The sequence below is a fragment of the Muscardinus avellanarius genome, assembly GCF_963383645.1.
Source record: "Muscardinus avellanarius genome assembly, chromosome: 1".
Classification (NCBI taxonomy): Eukaryota; Metazoa; Chordata; class Mammalia; order Rodentia; family Gliridae; genus Muscardinus; species Muscardinus avellanarius.
In genome coordinates, this window is record NC_137786.1 from 76,961,519 (window position 1) to 76,981,734 (window position 20,216).

At 36.2% G+C, this 20,216-nt stretch overlaps 1 protein-coding gene and 1 pseudogene across 2 annotated transcripts in view; both read left to right on the plus strand.

The window, feature by feature from the left end:
- Positions 1 to 20,216, plus strand: part of ADGRV1 (adhesion G protein-coupled receptor V1) — a gene marked incomplete at both ends in the record, with an annotated part of 566,633 nt that overhangs the window by 211,689 nt on the left and 334,728 nt on the right. The window contains 4 exons of the mRNA XM_080707128.1: positions 233 to 1,335; positions 5,731 to 5,848; positions 6,706 to 6,877; positions 16,411 to 16,653. Coding sequence (XP_080563254.1) covers positions 233 to 1,335; positions 5,731 to 5,848; positions 6,706 to 6,877; positions 16,411 to 16,653 — 1,636 coding nt within the window. The remainder of the gene's footprint in view (positions 1 to 232; positions 1,336 to 5,730; positions 5,849 to 6,705; positions 6,878 to 16,410; positions 16,654 to 20,216) is intronic.
- LOC308265140 (cyclin-G1-like) lies at positions 10,532 to 11,417 on the plus strand (annotated as a pseudogene). Its single transcript has 2 exons — positions 10,532 to 10,618; positions 10,793 to 11,417. The product of its transcript is annotated as a cyclin-G1-like (transcript).

Consider the following 20,216-nt stretch of genomic DNA (forward strand, 5'->3'; position numbering starts at 1 on the left):
TTGTGTTCCTGAACTATGAAACATGAACATGTGTTATAAAGAATAGTTTCTCTCGTAAATAAACAAAAAATACTACAAAAAAAAGTAAGTAGGGCTTTCTAGAGTCTGAAAGGCCATCCCACTTCCAAGATGCTTCCCCCACAAGTAGCAACTTAAGCATAAGAAAGAAGAATCTCTAGCGTGACATTCCTAATTTTGATCAGTTCTCATGAATTGTTTTTTTCTTTTCCAGATCAGGTTTCACCGTTGCTGAAATTGAACCAATGGGAGTCTTCCAATTTTCCCCTAGTTCAAGAAATATCACAGTGTCAGAAGACACTCACAGGATCAGATTGCATATACAAAGGTTGTTTGGGTTCCGCAGCGATCTTACCAGAGTTTCCTATGAGACGACTGCAGGAAGTGCCAAGCCACTGGAAGACTTTGAACCTATTCAGAATGGGGAGATGTTTTTTCATAAATTCCAAACTGAAGTTGATTTTGAAATAACTCTTATTAATGATCAGCTTCCTGAAATGCAAGAATTTTTTTATGTTAATCTTACTTCGGTAGAAATGAGGGGATTACGAAAGCTTGACGAGAGTTGGAGACCACGCCTGAATCTAGAGTTCAGTGTGGCAGTGATCACCATACTGGACGATGACCTGGCAGGTCCCGATGTTTCTCTCCCCACAACAGCTGTGGCTTTGACAGTTGACACCACTCTAATTCCTGTAGAAACAGACTCTACCACACATCCCAGCACAAGCAAGATAACTGCCATTCTTCAGGCGACTGACATGGTTTCTATTGTTACTGAGGCAGCTAGTATACCTGCCACTCCTGGGAAACTTGTCACCCTTCATGGTACATCTGCCTTGCCTGAGAAGCCCAGTGCCACCACAGTAACTGCCAATGTTTCCATTCATGGAACATTTGGTCTCTGGCCTCGAATTGTGTATGTTGAAGAAGAAATGAAGAACGGCACCTTCAACACTGCAGACATTCTTATCCGAAGAACTGGTGGGGTGACTGGCAATGTCAGCGTAACAGTTAGAACCTTTGGTGAAAGATGTGCACAGAAGGAACCAAATGCTTTACCCTTTCAGGATATTTATGGAGCCTCCAACCTAACATGGGCAGTTGAGGATGAAGACTTTGAAGAACAGAATCTTATCCTTACATTTCTAGAAGGGGAAAGAGAACGTAACATGTCCGTTCCAATTTTGGATGATGATGAGCCAGAGGGACAGGAGTTCTTCTATGTGTTTCTCACAGACCCTCAAGGGGGAGCTCAGACTCTGAAAGGACAGGATGAGGCTGGATTCTCAGCTTTCACCATGGTGATCATTGCAGGTATCTTTGCAGTGTAGAATTTGCAAAAAGATTCGTACATCTTAAATTTGACTTAAGATGGTAAATTACCTGAGTCACTCATAGTAATTCATTGACACATTGGTTTTTCAACACATGGACCTAAGACATGAGCCTGTGCTTTTCTCAGGTGCCAGGCTATCATTTAGTAGATTGCAAATGTCATTTAAATCAGAGCCAGTTACACAATCTGTACGTCTATTTTTTTACAATATGAAAATATTTAATTTCATATTCTTCTTCTAGAAAATACTTAAACATCCAAACACATGATTCTTTATCTTGTTTTGAAACCTCATTCTTACTTTACCAACTACTTTCAGTAATCCATCCTAAATTCAAAGATCTTATTGTTGAGAAATTCTTTTATATAGTGTGAAATAGATTTAAACTATTTCCTTTTATTTTATCATCTATCTAATTCCTATAGTAATTGTACTATTTGGGTATACATATATATGTGTATTTATATGTATATATGTTGTAATAGCCTAAAATTATTTTAATTCCTAATACATCTTATATCACCTTTTGCTGAGAATTTGCAATTTAACTCTGAAGTCATTAAATGGAATAGATTAGTTTCTTAATATCTTAATTAGAATGGTAACAAGGCCATCTCATGATTCTTTTTAACTTTTATTGCAAATTGACTATATATTTAAGGTGCAAAATAATGTTATGGTTCATGAATATAATGCACAATAATTGAATTAAGCAAGTTGACATATCCATTGTCTCAAATACTTTTATTAGCAGTGAGAATATTTGAAACTTATATCAAAAATACTGAAATAGACAGCACTTCTCTTAATAACTACTGACCATACTATATAAGAGATCTCAAATCTACTTTTAGGATCTCATGCTTCCTAGATTCTTTTATTTTAACATTCAGTTATAATTAGGTCATAGGGCTGGGTGTGGTGGTGCATGCTTGTAATCCCAGCATTTGGGAGGCTGACACTGGAGGATCTCGGTTCACAGACAACCTCAGATACTTGGTGAGGCCCTCCGCAACTTAGTAAGATCCTGTTTCAAAATAAGGAATAAAAACAGGGCAGGGGTGTAGCTTGGAGGTTGAATGATCCTAGGTTCCATCCCAAGACACCCCACCCCCCCGCAAAATAATAAATTAGGTCTTAGTTTTACAGTTAACTTCCTTTCATTCCCAGTGTCTGTCTTTTATGTTACCCTAAGCATTTTTTTTTATCAATTAGAACTAATGTAATTTAGTCCTCTTCCTGTAGTTTATTAAGAGTATTATAAGCTGAGATGTTGGCATACACCTGTAATTCCAGTATTTGGAAGGCGGAGTCAGAAGGATCACAGATTTGAGGCTAGCCTCAGCACCGTAGCAAGGCCTATTTCAAAATAAAAAAAGTAAAAAAAAGAAAAACAATTAAAGGTGGGGGATGCAGCTCACAGCTAGAATGCCTCTGAGTTCAATTCCCAAAACCAAAAGAAGAGAATGTTGCAAATTTGAATTAAATTGTAGAAATTTTTTACATTGGCCTAATATCATCTACATAATTTACTCAAATTAGTTGGTCATCTTCATTTTATGACCTAGATATTTTTATTATGGTTACTAAACATGACCAGGGATGACAGGCAAACTATTTCATTATCAGTTTGGCACAGGCCAGATAATCAGGTAGTTTCTGGAGATGCCTTGCTGTTCTAAGCAAAACCCCTATAGTTATTGAATAATGGTGAGATCTTATCTCATCTCCTAGTTAGGAGGTAGCACAGGGCTCTTTGGCAGTTCAGGATGGCAGCTGTGTGCCAACAGGAATGGAAATTCTTCCATATTTATCAGGAACTATGGCATACCAACGCCTATCCAACTATCAGCTCTAACTCACCAGGCAAATAGTTGAGCAGTGTGAGATTCTACAACATTTTTTCTTATATAAGATACACTGATTCTACACATATTTGGGAAATTGTTCACTCCTCACCAAACCTACCTCTTAATATCTTAGATGTAGCCCACTTGACTTTACCACCAATGACATTGTCTTATTATCCTGAGTTCCTTCACTCTGCCTACAAATGTTACTCTCATCTTTCCCCATCTGACTTGTGAACTTAGGGGTTCTCTACCTCCAAGTTACATCCTAACCCTTTTTATTTTTTATTTTGAAATAGGGACTCACTAAGTTGCTACTGTTTGCTACTTTGCTGAGGCTGGCCCAAATCTGATCTGCAATCCTTCTATCTCTGCCTCCCCAATATTGGGATTTATAGGTGTGCATCACTGTGCCTGACTGCCTGATTCCTTTTCTTAATAATATTTTTGTTTTAACTAGATCATTATTTTGCTGATTTCTTTTGTTTTCACATATTGAATTTGGAATACATTTTTTAAATTAATCAAGGAGGAAATCATTTATTTAGCCTTGGTTTTGATCATTTGCACAGTAGAAATCTAGAATCACCTAACCAGAAATTAGACTCAGAATTGTTCTGGATGTGGCATGGGAAGATTATTTTCATCAAGTCCATGCTAGTTGCTGTTTCTCTAGGGAAAAAAAGGCAGGTTCTGCTTGTAAGAACTTATGATCCACTTGGACAGATGAAATCCCTGTCCAAGAGGTCAAGGAAACAATTGTTTCTAAACAATAAAAAGCCAACCTTAGGTTCTGATGCCAAGATTAGAAGTGACCGTAGTGATTAACTGTTGAGAGTGAAATTTGGCAGTCTGATGGAGGCAAAACACATGGAAGGCACCAGGAAAATGTAGCCCATTGTGTGCACGTCCCTAACACATGGAATCCATATTTACTTCCATTTCAGACCTGGAAAAGAGACAGGGGATGATGACTATTAGCTTTCCCCATCAAGACATTTAACGTTTTTGTTTTGTTTTGTTTTGCGGGTCTGGGTTGAACCCAGGGGCAATCGACCTCCGAGCTACACTCCCTGACCTATTTTTTTATTCTTTATTTTAAGTCAGGATCTCACTGAGTTGCAGAGGGCCTCACTAAGTAGCTGAGGCTGTCCATGAACTGGGATCCTACAGTCTCTGCCTCCCGAATGCTGGGATTACAAGCGTGCACCACCACGCCCGGCAAGTGGTTTTCTTTTTCCTTAACCTGACCTAGTCTCTCACCTCAGAAGTTCTTTCTCCTTGAAACCTCAGGAACCATATTATCAGACTTTTGAGTGATAAATACGGTATGGTGGTACATGCCTGTCATCCCAGTATTTGGGAGGCTATAACAGGAGGATCACAAGTTCGAGGACAGTCCCAATAATATAGCAAGACTCTCAGTAACCTAGAGAGACCCTGTTTCGAATACAAATAAAAAATAAAATAGGGCTGTGTGTCTAGCTCAGAGGTAGAATGCCCTAGGTTCAATCCCCAGTAGAAAACTAAAGTCAGGTGGGGAAAATTTGCAGGCAAAATAAGTGAAAAAAATTTTTTGAGTGATAAAAGCTTATTTCTTTAGAGTCATTTCTTCCAGAATCACTTTGCCAAACAGGACCACTGGGAAATAGAAAGTAGCTGAAAATGCACAGTAGTATATTTCTTGTCTAACCTCACTCAGGATTTGAAGTGCTGGTCAGGATTTGAAGTGACTTGGTTAGTTGTATGTACACTAACCTAGTTTTGTAGTAGAAACCCAGGTGAGTGTTTGTGTATATATATATATATATATATATATATATATATATATATATAATTATTTACATGCATTATATATACACATTATATATAAAATATTTTAGTGTGATATTTCTATAATCTCAAGTGCTACTCAGAGGAGTTTCTAACACTCAGCAATGCTGAGCATTTCTTAATATTTGTGTTTTGTTCTAGGGCAAATAACTGAATGTGTACCTACTTATAGGAAGGAAAATCAATTAACCGGAGTTCATTTATTTAACAAATATGTATTAACTACTTACCATATGCTGAACACTCTTCTTGTTGCTGGGGATACTGCAGTGAATAAAATGGCCATTGTATTAAAACTTCCATTCTATGGGGTCACACAAATATAAGCAAGAGACCACATATGAAATGCCAAGTGCTATCAAGCGCAAAGTAGGGTCTCATCAGAGAAATAAATGTGTGTGTGTGTGTGTGTGTGTGTGTGTGTGTGTGTGTGTTAGATGAAGAGCAGGATTTTTGATGGTTTTGTTTTTTCTTCTGATTTCCTATTTTCAGACTATGCCCTACCTTGGTGTCATAATTTACTTGGCCTATTTTAAATAAAGGTCTTTAAAAATTGTAGCTCTCATCCTCATTTGTCGGCTTCTTACTTTTCTACTTTCTGAGCTGGCAGATGACCAAGTTGCTTGGTATCTTGTAAATGGGATCTTGTAAATTGTCACATGTATTATAGCCGCCCATTTCCCCTACAGGGAGTGATCTTCACAATGGCATCATAGGATTCAGCGAGGAGTCCCAGCGCGGACTGCAATTGGGGGAAGGAGCTGATATGAGAAGACTGCGTCTCGTTGTCACAAGGCAGCCAAACAGGTGTGTGTGTATGTGTGTGCGATTGTGTGTATAATGTAGCATCTGAATTCAATACAGTGTTTAATTGGGTTTCCTACATGGGGAGGCAGGATGAAATATCGATAGCAGGCAGCATGGAATTTGATGTGTCAGTTTTCAGATGCTGTAGACCTTGATCTGTGGCTTAGCACATTTGGTTTATGATCATAACGTAGAGATGCCTTGAAAGTTTTGTACTTCATGAAATTCCATGTGGATGTCAGAGTATGTAGGTCATTACTTCATCATATTTGCTATTCCCTCATGGCTCTGCATACATTATACACTAAAGGAGACTTGGAGTATCAAAATCGCACTTGAACCTTAATAACATATAGTAACATCTTTGAATGGCCATCATAGAAATGTACTTGGTATGCACACATGCACACGACTATGTGCTGTATTTTCTATTCTGGAACACTGTAAATCACCCTTTGCCCTTTATTTTTACAATAACAACTAATTTTAGCAGTAAGTAATGTTTCTTCTTTAGAAAAATTCATGTTAAAAGACAAATGAGAAGCATTCACATGAAGTCAGGGTTCTCTATATTTTTATTTTCATAGTTTTGGTAGAAACACATTTATTTTCACATTCTTAATACAGAGTAGTTCCAGAAATGCTTATCCATTACTGAATAGCATATAGTCAATGAAAAATGTGTAGACCCTGAGCCTTAATCTTCTTATCTGTTGTGAGGAGAATCGGTCATTTTCAGCATCATTAGTGATGAAGTAGGAATGCCTGTGAGTCGGAGGTATGATGGTGGTAACCCTCTGCTGGCCACTAGCTATCCTCTTTGTCACTGAGTTCCCCTGGGTTTGCTTTGTTCACAGGGCCTTTGAAGATGTCCAGGTGTTTTGGCGAGTCACATTTAATAAGACAGGCATCATTCTCCAGAAAGAAGGGGTGGACCTGATAGATGGGCTTGTGTCTGTGTCAGGGAGCACTGCCTGTCGAAGTGGTCAAACACGGTGCTTTATCAGCCTTGAACTCAAACCAGAGAAGGTAAGAGATGATGATGATGCACCATGTTGTTACTACACTATGAATTTTTGTAAATAAGCTTGTCTTTGTTTCCTTTTTTGTTTCTTGCCATTTCAGGATTCCCTTTGGCCCAGTTATTCATTATATAAATGATTCTTTGAATAATTTTAGCCAGATTAGTATTTATGATTATTCTCCTTGTTTTGTGTATTGCTGTTATCATATACATATATTTTAAAGTTACTTTCCTCTCTTTTTATATATAGTTTTAGTCTACCAAAGGCACAGAGGTCAGACCAGAAAGTCTTTGAATATATTTCTATTGGTTTATTCTGCACATGGCACCAGGAGACAGGCATTCCTCTCCTCTTTCCAATATATTCTGCATTATTCAAATGATATTAGTCACTGATGACTTACCAGAACTTTACAGAGCATTTGAAATTATGTGTATGCCTTAATAATTACATTTTCTAATGACTATTCTGTAACACTTTAATACTTCGCTGCTTATTCAATAATTTCAAATATTTAACAAAACTATCCACCAGATTATGAATATGTTCAAGATTATATAACAACTTCTTTGTACTTTTAACACACTTTAAATAACATAGAAAGCATGCATATATACATTTAATTAAAAAAAAACTAAGCTATTTTAAAGTAGTAGCCCTATAGTTTTTCATTTTTCTCCACATGTTTTCACTTTTTGAGAATATCTCTAAGAATTATATTAATCTTTCCTAAGTCTACCTTAATACACATTTTCATATCTTTCTAGGTTTTATCTGTTTCTTTTTCTTCAGTACTGAGGATTGAAACCAGGGACATTCTACCTTGAATTACACCCCTAGCCCTAATTTTATTCTTTATTTTGAAACAGAATCTCACTAAGTTGCAGAGGGCCTCGCCAAGTAGCTGAGGCTAGCTGTGAATCTGCAGTTCTTCTGTTTCAGCCTCCCAAATATTAGGATTACCAGTGTGCACCATCACGCCTGGCTCTTTCCGGAGTTTTAATAATTTTACTCATTCTAAAAGAAAATGAACACTTACCTGTAAGGGTCCCTGCTTTTGCTCATCGTCACTTTGTCCTTTGTTGGTGCTCTGAGACCTAGTTCTTGTCCTGAGATATTTTAAATGGGTAATGTTGATCATCTTATTGGGATCTATTTTATGATTTCACTCATTAAACCAATGTGATTTAAATTTTTTAAAAAAATTCATGCCCTTTGGATTAATTTTTCAAGACCATATGTTTTCCACCAGAGAGATCTGTTTATGTTTTGCAGTTCCAGATTTACATGACCCGTTTTCCTCTCACCACTGAACACAGAGCTGCTCTGTTAGGGCTATTGGAAATTGGTGCTTGCTAAGATCTCATTATATTGAGGAGAGCAACCTAGGAACTTCATCTCCTAAGAAATGAGATAATAAGTCTGTGACATTTGTACTTCTCTTTAGCCCATTTGTTCCGTCCTGTTGGAAAAGACACACAGAATCATCTCACCTAATGTGTGACTAGCACCTTTTTACTGCTGGCCTTGCTTTCTGCTTTATTTGCGTGTATTCATAGTAGTAATCACTTATTCCTATTTTTGGTATAACTTTTGCCTTTTTCTAGAAATAATTGCCTTATTCACAATTCTTTTAATTAATCCTTTCTACTTGGGTGCAGACAGAAAACATATTTATTATTGCTTAATGAACAAACACATGCTTAATAAAGGGAACAAATGTCTTGATATATTAAAACTTTCTTATATATTAAAACTAATAAAATATTAAGTACAAATCATTCTGTTCTCATTTATATTGCAGTAAAACTTTTACATACAATAATAATTTTTGTCCTTTAAGCATCACTTTAGATCCATATTTAATTAATTTTAATTGCTTACAAAATGATTCTTGCTCTCAAATGATCATCTCATGGCCACTACAACTCTCATTGAGCAGATGTTTTGTCTTTTCAGTATTACTTTAAAAATTTCTCAAGCTATATTTGCTTTATAACAATATCATATGATCCAGAACCCACCTGATTTTTTTTCTGGTATAAGACATTCAGTCACCTACTGTTCAAGGACTTGATTTCTTTGATCAGAGAGTGTTTTAGAGATTGAGATCTGTGAGAGGCAATTTTGCTGCTTATTGGAGCCACTTTTGTAATGGTAGAGCTAGAAAATGTGTGTTTTTAAAGTCTTGAATTCTCAATTTTTTCACTTTTCTTTAGTCGAGGTTTCATCCACTACTTAACACTTTTACAGTGACTTTGAGGAACTAAAACTTCAATTTTTAAAATACTTTATCATGTTATTCCACTTGAAAACACTTAAATCCTCCTCTGTGTTTCTTCTAAATATTTTCATGCCTTCCTTAACCCCCATGGCCTTGTATTCCCCCCCTCACTCTCTCTATGATTGTGATCAAAATACTACTTCCTTCTAGATGTCTCCCATGAAATCTCCAGTTAGAATTTTTCTCTAAATTTACAAAATATCATCAATACCTTTTTAATGGAAGTTAAAAGTTATATGCAGCGTATTATTATCACAACTTATTTTATATTAATTATTTACTCTTACTTGCTTAAAAATTAGAACATAGTTGTATTCATCTTTTCAGCCCTCTGTAACATCTCATTATATGTTCCTTACTTTTCATCCCCCACAAATAATGTGTTGCAGACATTGATTACCAAAAACTGTATAATTTATTTATTTTTTATTTATAAAATGTATCAAATTTATATCAATATTTAGTATTGTTACAAGAATATGAAAGACAGTAAAAAGAAAAACAGGAAAAAAGTAACAGGAAAGAGTTCTCAAAGCAGAATGCAATTCCATTGATCACTGGGACTTGGCTTGTATACTGAAGAAAAATAGAGATATTGCATACAGAAGTAAATTTAAAAGGTCATACATTTTCTAGAGTATACAACTAAGAGTTGTTACCATTTTAATATTGAATTTTCTCAGTGGCTAGTTTCTTTGCGCCTGTATGGTAAAATGTAATATATGTAATATGACTTTGTAATGATGTAACAAGACAAAATGTTTAACCTGATATTAACACTGGCTGTTGGAACAATGGAATTATCACCTGTGGGATTTTTATTGTTTGATAAGTATGTTACAGTGATTTTGCCATTCAATTACTTGTTAAAGTGTAAATGCTTTATAAGATAGTTGTATTTTTCTTTAGTTTGTTTCTTAGGCAATTAAAATTTTTACCTGGTTAATATTAAGTAAAATTTTTAACCTATGTATTTTTATAAATTCATTGTTAACACTTAGCCAAGGATTTATTTCTATTATTCAGAGCATAAAAAATTTGGGTCATTCATTTAGTGAATATTTGTTTAATATCTAATATATGCCAAACACTGATAAAATTCAATATTAAAATTATATAATTTATTTTGTCTCAAGTAAGATATTTGGTGAATTAGAATCCTAGAAATTGGGGTTCAGAGCTGACGCTGGGGTGGATGGTGTCACCTTGTAGGCACTGCCGAGACCTCCACCCAGGACAGCTCTCCTCGCCGGGCCTCGCCCCTCCCTCCCGTGAGCCCTCGCCTGCTTGGCTTCTTGAAGCATTTAGCGTGAGGCGAGGTGAGAGTAGGCCCGGGGAGGGTGGTTATCACGGCGGAGCCACATCGCTGTCAAGATGATAGAGGTACTTACAACTGACTCTCAGAAACTGCTACACCAGCTGAACACTCTGTTGGAACAGGAATCTAGATGTCAGCCAAAGGTCTGTGGCTTGAGACTAATTGAGTCTGCACATGACAATGGCCTCAGAATGACTGCGAGACTAAGGGACTTTGAAGTAAAAGATCTTCTTAGTCTGACTCAATTCTTTGGCTTCGACACAGAGACATTTTCTCTAGCTGTGAATTTACTGGACAGATTCCTGTCTAAAATGAAGGTCCAGCCCAAGCACCTTGGGTGTGTTGGCTTGAGCTGTTTCTATTTGGCTGTAAAATCAACAGAAAAGGAAAGGAATGTCCCATTGGCAACTGACCTGATCAGAATTAGTCAATATAGGTTCACAGTTTCAGACTTGATATGGATGGAGAAGATTGTATTGGAGAAGGTGTGTTGGAAAGTGAGAGCTACGATTGCCTTTCAATTTCTGCAACTCTATTTTTCACTCATTCAAGATAATTTGCCATTTGAAAAGAGAAATGGCCTTAATTTTGAAAGACTAGAAGCTCAACTTAAGGCATGTCACTGCAGGATCATATTTTCTAAAAAAAAAGCCTTCTGTGTTGGCGTTGTCTATCATTGCTTTGGAGATCCAAGCACCGAAGTGCATAGAATTAACAGAAGCTGTAGAACGTCTCCAGAAACATTTCAAGATACACAGCAGAGATTTGACCTTCTGGCAGGAGCTCGTGTCCAAATGTTTAACTGAATATTCATCAAACAAGTGTTCCAAACCGAATGTGCAAAAGTTGAAATGGATTGTTTCTGGGCGTACAGCATGGCAACTGCAGCATAGGTACTACAGAATAACTCACCTTCCAACAATTCCCAAAACAGTTCCTTAATTCATAAATTTGGTTGTTATTCTTCATACAAGGAAAAGTTTCCAATGCTATAATTTTTTTATAATTGAATAATTACAGTATTATCTTCAAAATAAAATGGGTTTGTAGTAGCAAAGGTAAAAAGGTCACTGGTGTAATCAGTGAATGTGGGAAGGCATTTACTACATAAAGGGCACAGCACCCTAAAAGAAAGGGATTAGCCAACCTCTATACATTTGCTACCCCTTCATTAGATTATCAGCTCAGAAAATTGCATCCTCCTCAATAGCCTGAATTTGTAATGTAGCATGACACAATATTTTCTTCTTTTTTTTATCATTGCACATCATCATTTAAAGTTATACAGGGCTGAGTAGGACAAGAGGACTAAAAGTTTGACCCATGTATGAACAAATTTGAGATTGTTAGCTTATAAGAAAAATCACCAGGTAGTGTGCTTTAAAAAGTAACAAAAGGTAGATGATCAGCCAGGTGTGGTGGCGCATGCATGTAATCTTAGCATTCAGGAGGCTGAGACTGGAGAGTTGTGGTAGCCTCAGCTATTTGGTGAGACCCTCCACAATTTTGTGAGACCCTGTTTCAAAATAAAGAATAAAATATAGGGCACAGGATGCAGCTCGGAAGTCAAATGCCCCTGGGTTCCATTCCCAGACCTGAGGGGTTGGGGGGGGTGGTGGTGGTGGATGATCTCCAGACCCAGTTTCTAAAAATTACCAGGGGGCGTCAACAGTATAGTATAAAAATGTAAACTTGGTCACTGAAAATATGCTATACCTTCTTGCCATCTAAATTTAACTCACAGGAAATATACCTCTTAAAAAATAAATGTTAGGGCCAGGCATGGTGGCACACGCTTGTAATCCCTGTGCTTGGGAGGCTGAGACAGGAGGATCACGCAGGTTTGAAGTTAACCTCTGCTGGCTTAAGAGACCCTGTTTCCAAATAAAATATAAAATAGGTCTGGGAGTGTAGCCTGGAGGTAGAAGACCCCTGGGTTCCATCCCCAGTACCACCAAAAAACTAAAATAAAAGTAAATGTTAATGTTTAATGTACCTACATATGATCATGAATTTGAGGTATGAACAGTTCACTTTTAACAGCTAGTAATATTTAAGCAGACTTATTATAAGTTGGGGTTTTATTGTTTCTTATATTTGTTTCAGTAAAGAAACCCTCTTCTCTGATGCCTTTCTATACAACCCTGAGCTATGGATTCTATACTATTATAGTGGGTTTAAGCTAAGAAGCCTCAAAACATCCTAACTAAATTAGCAGGATGTTCTCAGGCTTGAGAAAACTACCAAATATTATGCTATAGTAGTACTGTGTTTAGATTTTAATTCATCTGTGAAACATTCAAATCAGGGCTAAAGGCATAAATGTGAACCATCAATAAGTTTGGGAAGGTAAACTGAATCTTCACTTCTCAACTTTCTCTATCAGATCAACAGATTGTATTTAGTTGGTGTTAATGGTAACCTACCTAATTTAAATATTAAAAATTTAAATTCTGAGGTTTACATCAAAACCAACTTTTCACAAATGCATGAGGGTTAATGCTCTAGGCAACGCAAATGGTTTCTTGGCACTAATAATACAAGAAATAGATCTTCTGAGATGATTAAATATTACTCATCCAATTCAAATTACTATTCTGTCTAACGAGCAAATATGTGATAATATATACAAGGCGGGTTCTGCAGCCATATTATTCAAGAGTGGACTCTAAGATGATTTGGATGTCCCAGCAGAGCAATAAAATTATTCCCGAACTTTTGGCCTAAGAACCAGAAGTTCTTCTTTATTTTTTGTCAAAGGAAGGATTCCATTACTGAATTTGTTCTGGTGGTCCACATGGTGGTTAAGGGTTTGGCTCTGATCATAGAACATTTTGGTTCAAATCTAAGCTTTTCAGCTAAATAGGTGGGTGACCTTGGGCAAGTTGTTTAGCCTTTCTGAGCCTCCAGAAATAAGGGGTTTATTAGGCAGATTAAATGATATAAAGGAATGAGAGGCCACTAGCGCAATTCCTGGCAAGAATTGCCCTGTATAAGAGATAAGTGCTATTTCTTCTATTTGGAATGGATGTTAAGTGGAGCCTGAGAGAATACAGCGACGTGAGTATCATCTACATCCGCGTGTGGTTGAGGATTACAGATACTGCAAAGCCAGCAAACTCATCCACAGTATGCACACCCCTGATTAATGCTGATATTTCATCTTCTCAGTACAGTCTTTGACCTGCCAATTTAAATTTTATTCTATCTCTAATTATTATCTCTATAGCTATTCAATACTTGAATTTAAGTGACGTCTTCAGTCAATTACTAGGCCACATTTGGACCCATCTCTTGAATTTCAGTCCACATGTACTTTCCCTGATGATTTACCTTATGTATCTATTTTAGAAATGTGTAAGGTAATAACTAACTTAGGAAGCATGATATCATCCCATGAAATCTTTTTAAATTAGGCAAAATTCTTAAATATTTGTTGGACATATTTTAAGAATATTTAAGTAAAATATTATTTTATTATCACTTTGGTTTTTTGCCTTTGAACAATTCTGAGCCCAGGTAAAAACCATTTTATACTGAATTGGGGGGAAAAATGCCCTGGAATGCATCAAACTACGAGAGGAATCTGCTAGGAATGAGTTCTTACGAGGTATCCAATCATGTTTGGGACTCTAAAGACATTAAGATATGATCCGTGAGTCTTATTTTCCCAGTAAACTTCAGGACTATTGTTTGAACAGAATATGTCTTTGTATGACTGGAAAATACTTTTTGCATAGTCCCATTATATGTAGGCACCCATCTGTATGCTGCTCAATTTAGATGGCTCTTTACTTAGATTATAACATATTCTTTTGACTGTAAGTGGTTGTAAGTGATGTTCTAATCATCATCACAATGAAAAGGAATATTTTACTTGAAAACAAAGAGGAGAGTCTCTATTTGACTATAATATGCTGAAATCTTCAGTTAAAAGAAACTATTGTGAATTCAAGATCACTTGGGCCATGGGGAATAATGGCTCTTGAATGTAGTTATGCATACTTTCCTAGTGCTTCACTGTATTGTACTTGCCAAATTTGGTTTCTCAAAAGGGGGAAGAGTACGGTTATTTCCATATTTCAATATTTACTGACAGCTGATCAGAAAGAGTGAAGACTGATATGTGCCATAGGAAAGTTAACACATTTCTTCACAGAGAAAAATGAGATTAAGGATATTTGTTATGTGACTAAGATATGGCTTATTCTTGGATAATACTGCAGGGATTATTATATTATTTCATCACATAATAATTATCATTAAAATGATCACAAAACAAATAATGAATAAAGCCTTAATGATAGCTAAAAATGAAGCATTGTATTAAACAAGAAAATGGCATGTGCAGCTGAAAACACGCCAGTTTAGCTGATGCTCCTAACGTTTTTAGATTATTGTTTAAGAGTGAACAGTTAAGTGAAAAGAAGTGATTGACAATGTGCTATAAATTGAGTTTAGACTTTGGAAAATAAATTATTTGAGATTGTGGAGAAAGAACAAGGGTGGAACATGAGCACACTAACCAGCAGTGTAAATTTTGTGAGATTTTGAAAGGTATTTGAAATTACGGAATTGACTATATCAATATTTTGTCATATTTATTTAAAAGTAAAAGATATAAAAATAAAATGTTACCAAGTTGAAACCCTATGATTCTGTATCCTCAAGTGTTATTCAGCTCCACACACTGCCCTGATGTCCACCTACCCCCTCCACCCAAGGCAGGTGCTGTCTTGTGCTTTTTTTGTTTTAAATCTTTGCATAAATATTCACTAATTATATGTAGTAAGCTTTATATAACATTCAGCTTTATACTTACAGTATCATGCTCTCTCTCTACACACACACTTAAGATTTTGAAACTTGATACCATCATGTTTTGAAATCCATGTGTATTGAAAAATCATGAGCTAGACTATTTTTAACTATTTTACAGAATTCTGTTGTATGCGTATATTTTATTTACCCTTTGCTTATTGAATATATGTATATATATATGTGTGTGTGTATGTAGAGAGAGAGAGAGAGAGAGAGTTTGTTTCTTGATATTGATCTTTCAGAAGCTCAAATGAACTAAATGTCTTTTTTTCAGCTCTACGTGGCTTTATTTTGTTTTTCTTATATTTATTAGCACATATTGATTGTATAAAATGATGAGTTTCATTGTGACATTTTCATACATTTCATGCATATAACAGTCCTTTCAGAGCCGGGCGTGGTGGTGCACACTTGTAATCCCAACATTTGGGAGGCTGAGACGGGAGGATTGCGGTTCGCGGACAGCCTCAGCTACTTAGTGAGGCGCCTCGCAACTCAGTGAGGTCCTGTTTAAAAATAAAAGAATAAAAAATTGGGCATCGTGTGTAGCTTGGAGGTCTAATGCCTCTGGGTTCCATCCCCAGACCCGCAAAGAAAAAAAAAAAAAAAAGCCTTTCATCTATCTGCCTTCCCTATTACCCTCTCTTACCCTCCTCAAAGAGAGACCAAAAAACTAAAACTTATAGTAGCCTAACATAAGGCTAACATAAGTATTTGGTTATGTGCTTATACAAAATGAATCTGTAAGTGTATATCCACTTTTGTAGTGATTTGAAATACTATGTATTATAATAGTTCTCAGTATTAGAACTAGTTCATATTTTATAATAATAAATATTTTATAAATAATAAATAATATAAAATATAAAGTTTATATTTTCTAATAATAAATATTTTATAAATAATATCAAATATAAAGTTTATATTTTCTAATAATAAATAGTTTATAAAAATATAAAATATAAAGTTTACATTTTCTCATAATAAATATTTTATAAATAATATAAAATATAAAGTTTACATTTTCTAATAATAAATATTTTATAAATAATAAATAATATAAGATATAAAGAAATTAGTACAGTTATATATTGTTTCTTTTTCACATCATCAGGTGCCTCCCGTTGAAATGCAGTTTTTCGTGGAGCTATATGAAGTAACCACTGGAGCAGCAATAAACAACAGTGCCAGATTTGCACAAATTAAAGTCTTACGGAGCGATGAACCTCGGAGTCTCCTGTATTTTTCTGTGGGCTCTCGGCTGGCAGTAGCTCATAAGAAGTCCACTTTGGTCACTTTGCAGGTGGCCAGGGATTCTGGGACAAATTCAATGATGTCGGTTAACTTTAGTACCCAGGTAAGCATGGAACATATGGTAATACATGTTAAAGTTGTCTGCTTTAGCTGTAATAAGTATAAAATGAAATAATACTTGTTATATTTTTTCTAAAGATACCATCATAATTCACACTTTATGTATTATGTTAGCTTTTTCTGACCAGGTTGTCTCTCATCAGTAGCAGATCATTTTTCTTTCTTTGTTTTGACAGACTTGATTATGGAATATATAGTGTCTTGAATAGATTTGTCCTATTAAATCTCTGTAGAGTTAAAATATCTGCACAGTGTAATTCAATAAGACCAAAAGCAAAAAGCAAGGGTCTTATTATGGCTCATATCTGAAGTAGTTGAAAATGTTCTTCTTCAGAACCTCACACACTGATTAACCTTAAGGTTTCTTGAAATCTGTGAGTTCATGAGGCCTCACTGCCTTGTGTCCACAGCCATGCCATCAGGTGATGTCAGGTGAGAGACAGGCCACAGGGAGATTTCTGGTAACTCACAAGAGCAACGTTACAGAACTCTAAGTGACCAGGTCCCTTGGCCCAAACAATGCCATACACCTTTTCAGCATTAATTTTTTACTTTGTTTTAGTAGCTAAACCCTAATTCAGTAAAACAAAAACGTGTATGTGTTCTGCTTGAAATATGATTGTGGAGATTATAGCTTGTCTTACCTTAGCCCTTTCTATCTCCTTGACTCTGATACCTCCAAAAAACCCATAATGAAAACTACCACTTGGCTGGGTATGGTGGAGCACGCTTGTAATCCCTGCTCTTGGGAGGCGGAGACAGGAGGATCGCATGGGTTCGAAGCCAGCCGCACTGGCTTAAGAGACCCTGTTTACAAAAATAAAAAAGTATGAAGTAGGTCTGGGAGTGTAGCCCAGAGATAGAAGGGCTTCCAGGAACCCCAGTACCACCAAAATAAATAAAAATAATAATAATTAATAATAATAATAAGCTACCACTTGGTACAGTGCTGTCACTTCTCTGTTTCAGGATTCCAATCCTGTGGGCCTCGGGTTATGAAGTTTTGTTAAAAGTTCTGTGGATAATGTACTTGGTTATGTTGTTATTGGGTAGCTCAAACAAGTCGACCATTCTCTGCATAGATATGACCAGTGAGTTGTAGTCAAGAATGGGAGGCTGTGGCTGGTTAGCTGTTCTGAAAGCTTACCAGGAAGAGAATCTTATCTTCGTGACAGTCCACAGCTCAGCTAACAAAAAGAAAAAAGCTCAATTATATGAGGTCCTAGAAATAAACTCCACTCTACATAGCCTTGAAGTGGTATGAACACAGGCAGAAGTATTTTGATTTATAGTTGGAGTATTTTAGTATTTTTGTTCAGTGTTAAAAACAGGAAGAGAAATGAGAAAAAATATGTGCTTCATTCTTCTCCTGTGAAATATATATCACTGTATGCTTGCTACTTGGTAGAGTAGAAAAAAGCAGGTTGGAATGAACAGATGATAAAGAGATTTGAGGCACATTTCAAACCAGTTCATAAACTTAGATGAAAGGAGAATTGAAGTTGTCAAGTGAATGATCTAAATGCCAATGTCTCTATCATATTCCTTTATATTGTTCAGGTTTATTATGTGATTCTTGGCAAAAACACATTATCACTAACATGTAACTCATAAAGGACAGTTATGGGACAATATATTTCATGAATTTCTAGACTTTCCTAATCTGATGATTAGTCTTATTTGTTGATTTGGCTGGACTACTGTGTGCTCATATATTTGGTCAAACTTTATTCTTATGTTTCTATAAGGGCATTTTTGGTTGAGACTAGCATTTAAATCAGTAGACTATGTAAAATAGATTAATCTCCTAATGAAAGTGAGTCTCACTCAATCTACTGAGGCTCAAATAGAACAAAAAGGTTGGCCATCCTTCAAGTAAGAAAGAATTCTTCCAATTTGATAGTCTTTGAATTGGAAGTCAGGCTTTTTCTTGCCTTCACACTCATATTGAAACATTGACCTTTCCTGGGTCTCATGCCTACTCTCTTTAGACTAGAACTATATCATCTGCTTTCTTGGCTCTCAGGCGTCCAGACTTGAGTATAATAAACCATTGGCTTTCATTGGTCCCAGCTTGCCAAAACACCCTGATGATCCTAGAACTCCTCAGCCTCCTTAAGTACATGAGTTAATTTCTTATAACAATGTCTCTTTTTCTCTCTTTACCTGCTGAGTACAATTCAAGGACCAGGGCGTTCTATATAAAACAACATCAGAAGTCTCTGAAGGCTGAAGAGAAAAAAGCAGATCAGCTAGGGATCTGGGAACTCAGGGTTAATACAGTGTTGTGATCCCAGAGTTTCCTTTTTGCCTGCATCCCAGTCTTTGAGAAATTGGCATACAGAAACTCTAATGAAAGAAGATTTATAAAAAGCCCTCACAAAACCACTCTCTTTAGCCAAAGGAACAGCAAAGGAGCAGCCTAGAAAGATGGAAATCTTACAAATCTTACAAATTTCTTGTAAACTGGCCAAATAGCCCAGAAACAACTGGCCCCGTGTCTACCCACACCAGCAAAGAATGAATGGGAGTTTAGATTTCTACCCTCCCAGAGGCCTCAGTGTCTCTGTTGGCATAGTGTTTGAGGGACCTATAGAGTGAGAGCCTAGTGGTAAAAAGGCATCCACCTTGGTGAAGGCCACTGGGGAGGGAGTGGAAGGTACTCAGACCCTTCTCAGCCAGAGGGGTATCAGTGAAGGTTAGAGCATTTATTGGAGATAAATGAAAACTCATATCTATACAAAACCTATACATGAGCCGGGCATGGTGGTGCACGCTTGTAATCCCCATGCTTGGGAGGCAGAGACAGGAGGATCATGCAGGTTCAAAGCTTAACAGACCCCGTTTCCAAATAAAATATAAAATAGGTCTGGGAGTGTAGCCTGGAGGTAGAAGGCCCCTGGATTCCATCCCCAGTATCACAAAACAAAAACAAAAACAAAAACAAAAACAAAAAAACCTATGTACGAATGTATATAGCACCTCATTCATAACACCACAGCAATAGAAATAACTCACATGTTCTTCAGTGGGTGGAAACAATTGAACACATGTATACATGCAGTTTATACTAATCTAATCATCCCCACCTCGTGTGAGAAACTTACCAGGAGCTTAAATCCAGCAGCCTTGACCCCCTCTCTGATGCCATCTTATTTTTCGTTGACTCTCCCCATCTTGTACATAACCTCTATTCTTATTCCATGTTTAATCATTCTCTTATAAGGTTTTACCATCCATCACATGTTGTTTGGGTATACCTGTTTTGAGAAATTATGAAAATGAAATGATATCAGTTGTGATGTCCTGAGTTGTGCTTATTTTACTCAACAGTGTTTGTACAGTGCCCACCCAACATATTCATTTCATTTCATTTTCATTGTCATACAGTATTCCAATAGATACATTAGTGTTTCCATTCAAAAGTCAAAAGAATTTCAATAAGACTTTTTGTTTCACCATTGCTCTATAGACACTTCTTTTCTTTTTTTAAATTTTTTTCTTCTTTTTCTTTCTTTTTTTTTTTTTTTAGTGCTGGGGATTGAA